Genomic DNA, 14,805 nt, shown 5'->3' with positions numbered 1-14,805 from the left:
TGCACAGGGGCTTCTCTCTTGAGGTCCTGGATAAAACCCACACTAACTTCCTACTTGTGAGCTGGGAACACCTGACACAAGGCTCACCCAACTTCAGAACCACCTGAGCAGCATCATTTCCCAGCATGCACTTGGAGCATCATAAAACCACCAATCTATAGAGGTCACTTACCCTGTGGCTTCAATTACTCTACAAAAAGCCAAGAACCCGCAATAAAGTGAAAAGGGCCTCTGACTCATCAATCCCATGGAGCTTTCAAAGGCCATCCTCCAGAAGGCAGAGCGAGGTTCCCGCTCGGACAGCCGTGTTCTAGGTTTGAAGGCCCCAGGACAAACAGGAGCGGGGGAGAGGCTGTTTGGAGCGGAGGGGGCACACCGGCTCGGGCGGACAGCAGGCCAGCCGCCAACGTGGGGAAGCACTGATGTTCCAACCTCCATCAGTGGCACAGGGCTTCACACATCACGAAGGCTCACACTACTAGAACACACGCGCCTCGCACCATAGTGCAAGTCCTCTAATCGCCCACGAGAAAAGGCAAAGTTACAAAAATGAACTTCAGAGTCAAGAGTGGTGTCTGACTTGCACTTAGGCCAGCATCACAGGGGAAAGCACACGGGCTGCCCTCCCCCCCATGCCTCTCATGGTGGGGGTACCAGCGGCAGAGTCACACCTGGACCTTGGTCTTCCTCTAGACCTCTAGACCATAGAATTTTCTCCATGTCACACTCTGTTTATAGCATTGCTTAAAAAGCAGGACAGTCTATTTCAGAAAGACGCCCACCAAATAGCTACAATAAAATGTTGACTCTTAAAGGGTGATGTGGAAAACTTATTTACATGGAACCATTTTCCCAATGGTATCACGTAAATGATGTTACCACGTCAGGGCTGATAAGTCTTCCGCGTTCTCCTAATTGCTACCACTTGATGGTTGTCCTTCAAAGCTGTGTGTCTGGGTGCCATTCAGACAAGGTGAACACTGTCTGCTCCTCCTCTCCAGCGCTCCCTGATTCACCACCTGCTTTTCAGATCACAACACTCTATGATTTGATAGTAATGTGTTGCTTCTAATACTCTTCCCCGTCTTTGCCTTCATTCCTGCTTTTTCTGTTACTTGGCTAAGTCTTAAGCCCATGTCATTTCCATCCATGGATCCGTTTCACACCTTGGGGTCTAAAACCTAGGTAGTCACTTAGTAGAATGAGGAATTAAAACTCAATACTAAAAAACAAACAAAAAACAAACAAAAAACCCTCAATACTGTGACCCTTTCATGATACTATGAAGTCAGTATTTTTTCCTTGACATTTAAAGATAAAAATCAAGTACTCCTTCTACTCAACTGGAGAACTAGACACAGACAATACTATCTGGGCCGTCTTCTTGCTAATTCATTTAACACCTGCTCTGATAAGACGCCAACTTGGCAATTCTCTACATTAAAAGCATGTCTGTACTCTTTAAATTACTGTCGTAGAATATTTATTCATAAAGAAAAAAACAGAAAGGAAGTTAAGATTAACAGATAATACTCTATTCATTTCATCCTCATTTGTTTTTCTGAAGTATTAATTTTAGGGTGATCTGTGTGTGGACAGATATGCCTTCACGCTGTCAATGCACCATTACATCATTCATGGAATAAATGTATATGGGGCATGGATCAACCTGCCAGCAGAGAAAAACATGTCAATTAATTGACGCTTTTTACAGGGTAAGAGCCTTCCTTAAGGAGGTCATCCAATGTAGAGGGAAGGACACGGGGGTGGGGGGTGGGGTGTTGGTAGAGCAGACTCATGAAAGTCTTTGTAGAAGTGAAGCTTCCCTGAATATGCATATGGGAAAAAAAAAATCTCTGGCTACTCTAAGGGTCTTTCTGGTTCTAGCTGTTGATACTTCAGGGTATTACCAAGTATTACAATGTTATGAAATGCTGAAAAGGGTCTCAGAGTTAAAAAAAAAATGAAATCAACGCCTAGAATTGAATGAAATACAAGTTGGGAGGATGTCTGAAGTTTTTGGCCCAAAGCTCTTACAAAAATATAGGCTTGGTTCCCGTAGATAAGCTTTCACTTGCATTCTTGTTAAACTTTAGTTCTGTCTGGCATGTCTATAAAAAAAAGGTACGGCGGTTTAGTTCAGGGGAGAGCAAATGAATACAAATTAGGTCTTTTTTTTTTTTTTAGCAAAAATTCAAATTCATGGTTTGGGCTAAACTTAGTAATTTAGGGGGAAAGGATGAGTATCATAGGATCAAATAAAAATTGGCTTTTGGGATAGTTAGGCCCCAAAGTTTTCCTGAGGCAAATGAACTCTTTGCAAATTTCTTTATAGAATATAAAGTACTTTCCTAATTAAATGGCCATCCATTTATTTGTCACATAAACTCAAAACTTTGTGTCTCTGATGTTTCCCAAAATGGTATACACCTAACTGCCACAATTCTTCCATCATAGAAAAATTATACAGGGAATGCACCCGGGGCTCCGGCTTTATACACCAGTTTTGTGACCTTGAGCCAATCACTTAACCCATTGGGACTCAGTTTCCCCACATCTGTAGGACAGGGTATGGGGTGTGGAAGGCACCTCACCCGGCACCAACATTCTCCACGTAGACTTCTATCAAGAAGCTAATGGTAACTGCTGCCTTCTTCTGAAAGGTTAAAAAAGGGGATCCCTGGGTGGCCCAGCGGTTTCGCGCCTGCCTTTGGCCCGGGGCGTGATCCTGGAGTCCTGGGATCGAGGCTCACATCAGGCTCCCAGCATGGAGCCTGCTTCTCCCTCTGCCTGGGTCTCTGCCTCTCTCTGTGTGTCTCTCATGATTAAATAAATAAATAAATCGTTAAAAAAAAAAAAAAAAGAAAGGTAAAAAAGATGCTGATCACAGCAGCGCACTGTAGGAATATTCTAACGCTGCTTTAGGTCTTTGCGGCAGAGAGAAGTCAGTACTGAAAATGTCTCTAGAAGCTAGCCTTTTAGATAAGCAACCCAGAACATTTAACAATTGATAAATAAAATCTTAAGATAAATTTAAAATCTTCCTCAGTTCCCATGCTAAACATGAAGGCTTCGAATTTGCCCCAAAATGTCCTGTAGCCTTGAGTGTCCCTGGGTTCGTTTTCTCCCCCTTCTGTTTACATCCTCTTTCTCCTGCTCCTCTTACTAGTTAATCCCTGTAAGCAATTATCAGGCTGCAGAAAGTATAAGGCACCCAGGGCATTCAAACAATAATGCTGTGGGGGGAATTACTTTGGCAGGCATTTTTGCAGCTGATAAATAAGAAAATGTAATGTTGAAAAAGAACTGGAGGGGAGAAGTGGGCAGAAGGAAATGCAGGCTTTGCGCCCCTTCTGCCTCTAGCTGGAATGGTATCGGCTCCTCTGACTTAGCAGGTTGTCCGGGGAGCCAGCTTCTCCGGACCCGTTGGCTCCCGTCTTGATGATAAAGGAGCCCATGGAGGCCACAAATTCACTGACTTGTCCCCGAGGGGCCTCTGCTGCTTCCACCCTGACCTCGGACCTGGCTCTGGGAAGCAGCTTCTTGCCATTGGCACGCCCACCCCTCCCAACCTCAACAGGAACTTGACGGAGCGAGGTCAGCCCCGTCTCATCCAGGACCCCCGCTTCTCGTAGCACCAGACGAGCACGTGCCAGGGTCCCCAGCTGACGGGGCTGGGCGCCCTTGGCCTCCCCGTTTCCATCCGCGTGGACTTTCGCCAGCGGCCAGCGGGGCATCCACTCAGCAGCTATCGTTAGACACCTGTCACCAGAGGGCCATATACCTGCTTTCCGGCAGCCCATCCCCACCACTCCCACCGGACACAGGTGCACACTTGCACACGTGTGCGCACACTGGCCCCTGAGCTCGGCCTGGTTTCAAGACTCTGTGATCCTGCACGTGGCCTGAAGCATCCCCAGTTTCCAAAAGGGAGTAGTGAGTGGAATGTTGGGGCGCAGCCTAGGCGTGGGGACAGTGAGGACGGGAGGACGGTGATGCTGGCCTTTAGAGCAGAGGCTACAAGGTATATAAGGGCCACGTGCTCCTACCTTCGCGGTCTTTCTCCACTTCGATTTGGAAGCAGTCTTGTGGGCCGCAGGGGTTCCTGTCATCTTACATAATCTCTGCCGACGCAAAAGTCAAAAATGGGGCAGCCTCCTGCCCGAGGGTTCCCTCAAATTCCATGCCACTAGCAAATCCCCAACCACCAAGTCAGAGAACATTTTGATCTCACTTTTAATTGCTCATTCAATTGTTCCGACTGAAATGTGGGCTCCCGTTTTTATTTTATACATTTGCCTTGGTCAGTATTAACCTCCCCCACACCACCGCCATGTAGATAATTGGCAGACAAATAGGATTTAAGTTTTTTTTTTTTGGCTTTAAATTTCCTAGAAGTCTTTCCAAATTACCTGTCGGATAACCTGTAAAAATAATTATTGCAGATTTTCTGGCTCCCGGAGACTATATGCTTTTTATGATTCACCTCTTCTACTTTCCTTTGAGGAAAACATTTTCTCGTGTGACTTTACTGTTGGTCTAAGTGAATTGAGTCTCCCTCCTGCTGTGCTGGGAGCTCCTGCAGCCCTTCTTGGACCAGTAATAGACTTTGCAGCATGTGGTACTTTGACCCGCTTCTGAAATAAAACCGTTTTTGATGGAAGAAGGTATTATGTCCCTCAGTGGTGTGTGGGCAAGAAAAAAAAAAAACTGATAATACACACACACACACACACACACACATATATATAACGTTTTAAAGGGTCTTTTAAAACCATTACAATGACAAAAGCAAAATTAATTCATCCATTTAACAATTTTTTTAATTGAGTCCCCATTAGGGAAGGTACTGAAAACTCAGTGATTTTAAGAATTTTTTTTTTTTTTTTTTTTTTTAAGAAATGTTTTTGTAAATGTTAAGCGAATGCTGAATCAAAAGAGGAACTAGGGGCAGCCTGGGTGGCTCAGCAGTTTAGCACCGCCTTCAGCCCAGGGTGTGATCCTGGAGTCCCAGGATCAAGTCCCACGTCCAGCTCCCTGCATGGAGCCTGCTTCTCTCTCTCTCTCTCTCTCTGTGTGTCTCATGAATAAAATAAAATAAAATAATAAAATAAAATAAAATAAAGGGAATTGGAAGAGAGAGCACTGGTGAGAAGCATCGCTCTGTGCCGGCACGGGGCTGCTCTTGGCGGGCCAGGGCCCTCCGCACCTGCCTGGGGAGCTGGCTCCTGCCCCCGGCGCCCAGCAGCACCACTCCCCGTGGGGCAGAGCCCAGAGGCGGGCAGTCCTCATTCCCTGCTGGCTTTCACTCCTCGGCTCCAGGTGCCAGGTCTAGGACAGCAAAGCAAGCTGTCAAATACCCCCATGCCTCAGTTTCCCCCTCTGTACTAGAGGCCTTCCTAGTACCTACTTCAGAGGGTCACTGGGAGGATCCAAATTATTGAAAGTGCTTGGCGGTGCCTGGCTCAGGGCAAACCCTCCAGAAATGTGAAAATTTAGTATTATTCTGGCTAAAATATTTCTGCTGATACTTAAAAAGAGCCAGTGTTACGTTGGACCATTTACATGTTGGAACTGTTGGTAATATTTTTACACTAGATATTTATCGAATCTGAGGCCATTTAAGTGTTTTACAATGGCTTTTTTTCCTTGAATTTTTTAAAAATTAAAATCCCTTTCAGCACATACCTTTTCCCTAAGGGTTTTAATGGTTTCACTCCTCCACCCTGTGAGCTTCTTACGACAGCGAGCTCTAATTTCCCCCGTTTCAAGGGTTTGCTTTCATTTGGGGAACTGATACTATTACTTATTCTCGGTGCTATGCAGTGCAGCTTGATCTTCCTCTAATTTCCTCATTATTTCCCATATGGTTTATTATCTCCTTCTTACTGCCTCCCCAGATGCTTCTGACGATCTCGCTGCCCGCCAGCAGCACTTTTTCTCCCATCAGGATGAAACTGCAACTGAAGGGGATCCCTGGGTGGCGCAGCGGTTTAGCGCCTGCCTTTGGCCCAGGGCGCAATCCTGGAGACCCGGGATCAAATCCCATGTCAGGCTCCCGGTGCATGGAGCCTGCTTCTCCCTCTGCCTCACTCTCTCTCTCTCACTGTGTGCCTATCATAAATAAATTAAAAAAAAAAAAAAAACTGCAACTGAACAAAGTGCGGTTCATGATTCACCATCTTCCCAGATCTCCACCAGGCCTGTGGTCTCTCGAAGCAGCGCATGCAGACCACACGTTAGGGGAGTCTGCGATGAGAGGCCTCCCTGGCTGGGTCCTTGGCTAAAGGCGTTGGAGGAAAACTGTGGCCAGCGTTCTCCGTGGGGGTGGGAGGCAGTGCTCAGAGGACAGGGGAGCCAGGGGGAGAAACCTGGCCCTCGTGACCCTTCATCACAGGCTGCGATCTAAGACTCCGAACCATGGGCGTGTGGAGGTTCAAGTCCTCATAGTGCGGATAAAATTATTAGACCCAGGATCTGGAATTTTTTTTTTTTTTTTTTTGCCTTCTTTCATCAGTGTGGAGAATACCTATGGCCTCTGCTGCTCTGCGAGGATAAGTCACACTCGCTCTCTGCACGGATCTGGGTTGCACAGCGGGGTCTTGCGGGACAGCTCATCCCTCCTCAAGCTTGGCATCTGGCTCCTTTCCCTACAGAACCGAGAAACCGGGGCGCCCGGGGGGCTTGGGGATGAGCATCTGCCTTTGGCTCAAGGCGTGACCCCGGGGTCCCGGGATCGAGTCCCGCAGGGAGCCTGCTTCTCCCTCTGCCTGTGTCTCTGCCTCTCTCTGTGTCTCTCATGAATAAATAAATAAAATCTTTTTTTTTTTTAAATAAATAAAATCTTAAAAAAAAAAAAAAAAGAACCGAGAACTGTCTTCTGGTGAGAAGCGTGGCTCCTCCCAGCTGACTCGGATCTTCCCTTGGGCCTTGACACCATCTTTTATTTGGGGCGGGGGTTTCGGTCCCTCAGTCCACGCCAGGACGTCTGGCTTTTTCCTCTGTACCCATCCTCCTTCTCGAACTTGAGCGCTCAGCACCCCCAGGAGGGCCTCTGAAGCCACAGAGCTGCTCCCAGGGCAGGGGCTTGGGGTGGACCCTGGGAATGTGTGTTTCTGACCAGTTCCCAGGTGGGAATGGGGCTGCGGGTCCAGGGACCCCACAAGGAGAACTACTGATGTCCGAAAAGCAGCTTCTGGTGACTTCCTCGTGCTGGAGTGTCCTGGAGAAGCTTCCGGAAGCCCTGGTTTCCCAGCTAAAAACAGCACTAGTCCCACCAGCCTGATCCAGGGGTTAGTGGCCGGTAGAGTGTCACACACGGAGGCTAGCAGCTGATCTCGGGGAAAGCGGGTCTCTAAAATTTTAAGGCACGTTTAAACCAGCATATGCTACAGGGCCTTTGCCCCGAAGGAGGCACAAGATGTGAGGCGCGTGATGCTTCCCTTCCTCGCCGAGCTGTGCCACGATGACACCCCGACACCGGCACATGCTGCTGATGGAGGCCGGGTGTTCTCATGTCGCAGTGACAGCGTTCGTTGAGGACCTTACGGGATCGACGCCGTAGTGGTCCCCCAGCCCACGCCAGGCCCGGAGCTGACGCGCGCATGCACTTGGGATTTAGGAACGATCACCTGTACTCAGCGTCATTAATTCACATGTTAAGGCACGGTGATGTCACGCGCCAACGTTTTGGAAGAGTGGCACTGCCACCTTCATGTCTTGCGAGTCCTGCTCTGCGTCGCTCCCTGAAAACGCTTTAAGGAGATGCCCTGTGGGTGCCTCCCCCACAGCCTCTCGCCCGGGGCCATCCTTCAGCAGGGAGATCCGCCCGGAGAGCTGACCCGGCGCCGCCCGGTCTGGGGGTCAGCCTCCTGATGCTCCAGCCGGCAGTTCTCTAAGATGCTGTCCCTCGGCGCAGACCTGGATCCCCAAATACACCGGCCCGGGCTGCGCCTTGCACGAGGGTTCCTGGCCGAGAAGGGCACAGTGTCACCGAGCCGCGCCCTGGAGCGGCTGCAGCGGGAAGGGACACCGGCTCCGCACTCGGCGCAACTGGAGAGCAGCAGCCCTCCAACCACTGCTTCTTCCTTCTTCCATCTGGGCTCATCCGCACGTAGCAGGTAGCAGCACATCTGAGCAGAGGTTCCCTTCCAGTCTCCCTTCACCTGTATTCGGGGTTCTGAATCTGCACGCCCCCCACCCAACCCCACTTGTTTTCTGCGGCCCTGGAAGAAATCCACATTTATTCTGGAAAAAAAGTCAGTGGGAGTTCCTTCTAGATCATTCCGGATGCTCCGCTGCCTTTTCTTAAGTGATAATGCAGACCCGGGCAAGATGACTAAGCCAGTACTTCTGTTAGGTTCTGGTGTCCCAAAGAGAGTGCGGCCCGCGGCCGCGGGCACCAGTGGGGATCACCCACGGCCTCGCCAGGATTTCCGTGCGGGGGGTGGCGGGGTGGGTGGGAATCTCTCCTCCTGTTCCTGCCTCGTGACGCTGTGCCTGAATTGGACTCCGCGAAGCATCCAGCTCCCAAGCAAGCACAGCCTTCGGTTCTGCTGGGCCGCTCAGCCTCTGCGGCTCGTCCCTCCCCCCGGCCCCGCTGGACAACAGCAGCTGCTCCTGCCGGGCCCCGGGAGGGAGAAGCGTCCCCCTCGTCGTCGTTCACAAGCCACGTCCTCCCCGGGATGCACCTGTACTCACCACACCCCCCGTCAAACCCCGTCCAGTCCGTGGGCCCCTCACGCCCCTTCCCTGACTGGCCTCTTCATTCCAGAGCATTCTGCAACCCTGGGAGCTGCTGCGGGGCTGCGTATTACTCATGCCTTATTTCCTGTACTTCCCGATGTTTCTGGAAGACTGCCCCCACCTCCGGTTAGCCAATTCTTGGGGACAGGCAACACTTCACCTTTCTTTTCTTTTCTCTTTTATGATTTCACCTTTCGAGTACAAACCGACCAATCAGTGCCCGCACCCCAACTGCCCACCTCCTCCGCGGGCTCTCACGTTCCAGCCACTGGGCACCTGCTCTCAGCGCCCCAGGACCAGGTGCCAGACAGCAGGGACGGCCCCTGGGCCCCAGAATCTGCAGAAATTACTCACCCTCGCCAACCCAGAGCCGGCTTACCCGGCCTCACCCCGTTTATTTCCAGCCAGAACTGCAGTGAGGGCTCTTGCCCCGTTCCCCTCCCTCCTCCTCCTCCTGCCTGCGGACCAGCTGATGCTTCCCTGCGGGGAGGCCCTGGGATGTGATGCGCCCCCTTCTCTTGGGGACTGAGAGCAGCACCCTGTCTTCTCCACAGCCGGTGGCCAGCATCTCCTGACCCTCTGGCCTCACCCGTCTACGCTTCCAAATGGGCTGGGTTGCCCTCAGGGCTCCTGGCTCCCCTCGGCAGGGGCGTCTCTGTTGCCTGCGTAATCGGACCCTCCCTCTCCCCGCCAGTCACCCCCTTTCTGCTACTCTTCGGGCTTCCCCCAGGTCAGGACTCGATGCTCCGGGCCCCCGATGGCCCTGTCCCGCCGCCCCAGGAGACTCCGGGTCCTGGCTCCTCGCACACCTGGGCCCAGCCTTTGCAGGTGAGCATCCACCCTGCCTCTGGGCCCACCCCGGGCCACCCTGGGGCCACCCGGGCACCCAGCCACCTAGTCAGAGCGCCCCAGGGCACATTCCTCCCCTGCTCCAGCCTCCATGTGTTTTCAGGGCTTTTAGGACCAGCTCATGGCGCTGAGGCCCCCGGGGTCCGACCCACCTGGGCTTCTGAGTGTGTCCTTGGCCCTTGGCCCTGCTGATCGTCCTCCTCCTCCAGGAGCAGCCATGGGGAGGCCACCTTCAGTCCCCTTTGCTTACTTTTTCACCCAGAACTTCGTGTGACTTCTTTTTGGTCATTCCTTGAGGCGTCAGCCTGAACGCCAGTCCCGCAGAGATGCCTTTCCCGAGCTCCCAGTCGCTCTCGGTCCCACCGCTTGAGTCCATGTCTTCCTAGTGCTGGTTATTCGGAAGAATATTATTTGCTCCCTTAGGAGATCACGGTCTTTGGGCCCCCCGGCCCCACATGCCCATTTTGGCCCACGTAGGTCCCAAATGCGGAGAGATTTTCGCCCACGCGCCTGTGTGGTGTCCGGGATACTTGGTGTCAAGGACGGCACTCGGCACGCGGTTGTGGTAACAACCTTAACAAACTGAACCACCTTCTTTTTCAGGTTGCTCTACTTTCTAGAGTTCCTGAGACGCAAATTTCTCAATTTATAGTCTCAGGCCCTCGCCACCATGGATTCCCACGGACTCTGTGAATTTTGGCTCGGAGTTCATCTTTGGTGAGAACTTGCTTCCCCGCGAGTCTCGAGGGCCTGGCTGCAGCAACCCTCCCCTGAGGTTTCCTTCTTGACCCCGAGGGTCCAACGAGCTCCTCTGGCTCTTATGATAATTTCCCAGCCTCACAATGCGGTGGGAGCGTGGAATACACGGCCATGTGCGGCGCAGACTTCACGGCTCCACTGTCTCCCGGGTGGATCATTTCGCCCACAGTCCGAGGCATCAGCCAGCTTCGGAGGTGGGTCCCTGCGGTGGGCAAAGGTTTTCTAATCCTGTTATTAGAGCAGTTATCAGAGTCCTGGCGTCATGCATGGAGCTCAGTTAGAAGTGCACGAAGGGCCTGGGATCTTAGCTCCAGCCCTCGGTGCAGGTGTTGAGACTCCAGCTCAGTTCAGATGCCCCGCAGGCCGCTCCCGCGTCCACTCCTGCTTGAATGTTCTCCTTGGTCCGGGCCCTCGCATGCCCCCGTCTGGCACTGGAGCTGAGCATTGTGTACATATCTGGTTGACGCGATATCTCATCCAGCACTGGGTGTGCAGCCCACCATCTGGACCAGAGAATCCCTCCCGGTCAGTCTCCACCCCTTGTCTTATTGCCCCCCTGCCAAGACCCTACAGGCCGGGGACTCTGCATTGCACAGTTTGGCCTTTGGTCCTTGTCAACACACCTGCGTCCTCGTCCACTCTCAGAGGTGCTCCAAAGTACAAAGCCCACTGCCGGGCACCCACCATAAGTACTTGCTCATTAAAGGAAAGAGAGTTTCAGTATTTTGTCATCCACAGCTGGCCTAGGGCATCCCCCCCCCCCCATCCTGGCAAACTATGGAGCCTGCAGGAGGGAGGAACTTCCTACCGCAGCAGATGGGAGGAGGGGTGGCGGGCGAGAAAAAGCCCAGGATTCCTAGGCAAAGGTGGAATGCATCTCTCAGCACTGATTTCTTTAGCCGGCCCCCAGCTTCACCCTGGTTCCCATGCATGTTAAGGGGCGACACAATCATAGCCATAAAGCCGCTGACCTTTGCCAGCCCTTATAGGTCAGACACGTGTCAGGCGCCTTAGAGAATAACATAAATAATAAATAATTACCACGATGATCACGGCAGTTGCCATATTTGGGCAGCGCCAGAGCTGTGACCACACGGTGTCAGTGACTTGGAACGGCCGTCCATCTGTTCGTCTGCGTACGAGTCTTACGTATCAAAGTACCCGAGTGCCCTTTTGTACTAGAAAGTTCTGTTTTTACTTTCAGGAATTTCAAGGAATTTTTTTTTTTTTTAGCTTTTATGGTATATTTAAATGCACGAATGTCTTACCTGCCATGAAACCCTGATAGACAAAGTCTGATATACTTTTTAAGTTTAAATAAGAAAATGAAATAAGATTAACAAAAACCCCAGTCCTTTAACCATGTGGGCCAGTCCCCCAGAGCCACCCCAAACCCTTCCCTGACGTCTCTCCCTGCCAGGTGTCCTCCTACTTGGGGCAGGTGGGAACAGCGCCCAGCTGAGCCTTATAGGAGTATGAGCCTCTCAGAGGCTGTGCCACTCCCTCCCCAGGCCTCCAGCATCCCCCACCCCGGGGGCCAGCAGACAGCCCTGGGGGCCCTTGGACACTGAAGTGCGTGCGGATGCCAGGCCTCACAGAGGCTCCTCCGGGGCGACAGTGCTTTTCTCCCAGAACAAGGGTCTCCAGTGGTCAGAGACAAGAGTCAGCTGCTCAGGGAAGGCAGGAGACAGCACTACGTATGGTAAGAGTGGCCCGGGTTCAGGGGCCAGCTGACGGCCTCAGTTTTGTCATCCGTATAGTGGGGTGACGAAATACAAAGATTTGAATAATCTCCTATTTGTACAGTGCTTGCAATTTGTGTTTGACATAAACACAGAATAAGGATTTGTTGAATAAATAAATGCCCTTGAATTCTGAAACAAGCAGGGCCCAGCTCGAGGTGCAGTGAGCGAAGGAAAAGGAGGGACTTGCCTGGAAGACAGAAGGAAGAGCTGCCCATCCCACCCCGCTTTGGGAAATGGTTTCATTCTTTGCCTCTTAAGACCTTGCAGGAGGGAGCAGGATGTCTTGACATATGCATGGCTCCCGCAGGAGGGGGGTGATGAGCAGCGCTGGAGCAAGACACACCTGCACCCTCGTGCACCGCTGCCTCTCTGCTGGAGGACCTCCTGCCAGGGTGGGGTCAGGGCCCAGCATCATGAAGCTACGAGGCAGGGCCTCGTTCCTCCTCCCTGGCACCTCAGAAGAGGAAGCCCAATGAATAGCCCTCTCTGCTCCAGTGGATGCTTAAAGCTGGTCAGGTCACAATCATAGCCGGACAGACCTGACCTCTCGCCAGAAATTTGGTTTTCATTAGTGACCGAATAAAAGCAACACAGTGTAGTATGTATTATCCACACTACAGTGTCTCACACTCACGTGTGACGTGAGTGCTGGCACAAAGAGGGGCGGGGAGGGGCAGGGAAAGAAAGAACTTATTTATAAAAAAGGTCAAACGCTCGTTTATTTCCCTAAACATCTCTCTATCCAAGAGCAGGGTTTTTCAACCTTGGCTAAACATTAAATCCTCTGGGGAGTTAAAAAAAAAAAAAAAAAAGTCTGGTCGCCATCTGGTTGCCCAGGTCACACGGCCCAGCCCAGTGTGTTCAGTTGTTTTTTCCCTATAGTCAACCAGCCGAAAGCCAAAGTTACACATGGTTCTCAAAGTCCTGGCGGACTCGTCAGGAGCGGGGGTGGACAAACTTTTCCTGTAAAGGACCGGAGAGTAAATATTCAGCTTTGTAGGCCAATGGGACTGTTCTACGTGTGCAACTGTAGCGTGAAAACAGCCAGGGCTGACACCTATGCAAACACGTGGGCATGGCTGTGCTGCAATAAAACTTTATTTACCCCAACAGATGGTGACGGGATTCGGTCCGTGGACTATAGTCCCTGCCCATCCCTACCCTAGAGGAGAGAAGGGGGGGGCTTTCCTAAGTCACTCCTTGAACACCTCTGTATTTCCCCCTCCCAACGCAAGAACCCTCCTTTTGCAAATCCATTCATAAAATTCATATCAAAATGAGCCAGCAGGCAGGTGTCCAACCAGATGGGCGGGGGGCAGGTTCCTGGAGTTGGATGCAGGGCACCCAACATGCATGTTTCAACACTTCCCAAGATACGAGGTTTAAAACATGAAATTTTATAGAAGAGGGAAATCCCTTCACACACACACAAAAAGCACAAGCAGAAGCCAGCAAGAAGCTGGGGGACCTGGGACCCAAGTCGGCGATGTCACGCGTCTCCTCCCCGGGGGACGCGCCCTGCAGAAAGCGTTGGCAGATGCACAGGCGGTGAAGCCTGTGGGGACGATACTCACGACCAATAGAGCAGCATGAGCAGGAAGGGGCAGATGATGAGGGCCTGCAGGACCTGCCAGTCCCGGCACAGGGCGGCCAGCCCCGGCATGAGGAACTGCCCCGCCATGGCCACGAAGCTCGCCACCATCGTGATCATGAACCGTTTCCCAGGGGGGCACAGCTCTATTCCTGGAACACAGAAGGGACAAGAGAGACGTGAGCGCCCTGCCCCATAGCCCGGAGGGGCCACGGGTACACCAGGGTCAGTGCACTTCTCAAGCAACCCCGAGAACCATAAAATCACATTTATTTGCCGGCCGCCACGAGAGCCCTACATCGCACGTCAATGTTGAAATCCTTGTTTTTACAGCTGGATGGGCCGAGGCCTGAACTGGGAAGGGAGCGATCGTCGGTTGCTCAGGGTCACAGAGCAAGTCAGTGGCAAAAGAACATTGTGATTCAGAGTTGCCGAGCCCAGAAACTAAGAAGCGCTGCTTTGTGCAGGGATACATAGTATTTGCACCATGCAATTGCTCTTCCTCTGCTTTCGGGATGTTCCTGAGCTTGCTGTAGGGCAGGATCTCTCTCATGCCCGTGTACATTCCTTCCCGTGACGATGCTGTATCAGGGGCCCCCGGAACCCCCAGATGGAGCACCAGGAGCGCCCATCTGCTCTCTCTCGCCACCTGCACCATCCCTCCTCCTGGTCCCGATGCCGGTGCTCCTTTGGAACCAAGTTCCAGGCAACCTATTTTACACTGTGAGACTAAGACAGACCAAGGGCATCACAGGTAATCTATCTGGATAAGACAAAAAAAAAAAAAAAAAAAAAAAACCCTGCAGAAAACAATCAGTAAAGCAGATGTGGACTGCGTGGTGAACTCCTCCTCCATGCTGGGACTCTGCGGGCCACTGCGAACGGGGGTGTCACGCGGCCCTTTCTCTGTCCCTACTAGATGGACAGACAGCTCCTCCGGCAGAGCCAAGCCTGACTCATCTGCAGGGCTTCAGAACAACACCACTGTCTGCCCTCGATGAACGTTTCCTGAATGCAGGGACACCACGGGCCCCCTTGTTGGCAAGAATCTATGCTTTTGATTTGACCTCGAGTAAAAACGATGGTCACAGAGCCTTCGGCTGGAGCCCCCGCGTG

The 14,805-nt window shown here is 52.0% G+C and overlaps 1 protein-coding gene across 4 annotated transcripts in view; it reads right to left on the bottom strand.

The window, feature by feature from the left end:
• Window positions 1-14,805, bottom strand: part of SLC22A23 (solute carrier family 22 member 23) — a 164,179-nt gene that overhangs the window by 31,286 nt on the left and 118,088 nt on the right. For 3 of the 4 annotated variants that reach the window (XM_077886117.1, XM_077886118.1, XM_077886119.1), the window contains exon 4: window positions 13,673-13,841. In XM_077886117.1, the coding sequence (XP_077742243.1) occupies window positions 13,673-13,841 (169 nt within the window). Of the gene's footprint in view, window positions 1-13,672; window positions 13,842-14,805 lie in introns of those variants that run through there. The other variant, XM_077886121.1, reaches the window with a different exon arrangement.

The sequence above is a fragment of the Canis aureus genome, chromosome 37, assembly GCF_053574225.1.
Source record: "Canis aureus isolate CA01 chromosome 37, VMU_Caureus_v.1.0, whole genome shotgun sequence".
Lineage (NCBI taxonomy): Eukaryota > Metazoa > Chordata > Mammalia > Carnivora > Canidae > Canis > Canis aureus.
This window is presented reverse-complemented; position numbering and strand designations above follow the sequence as displayed.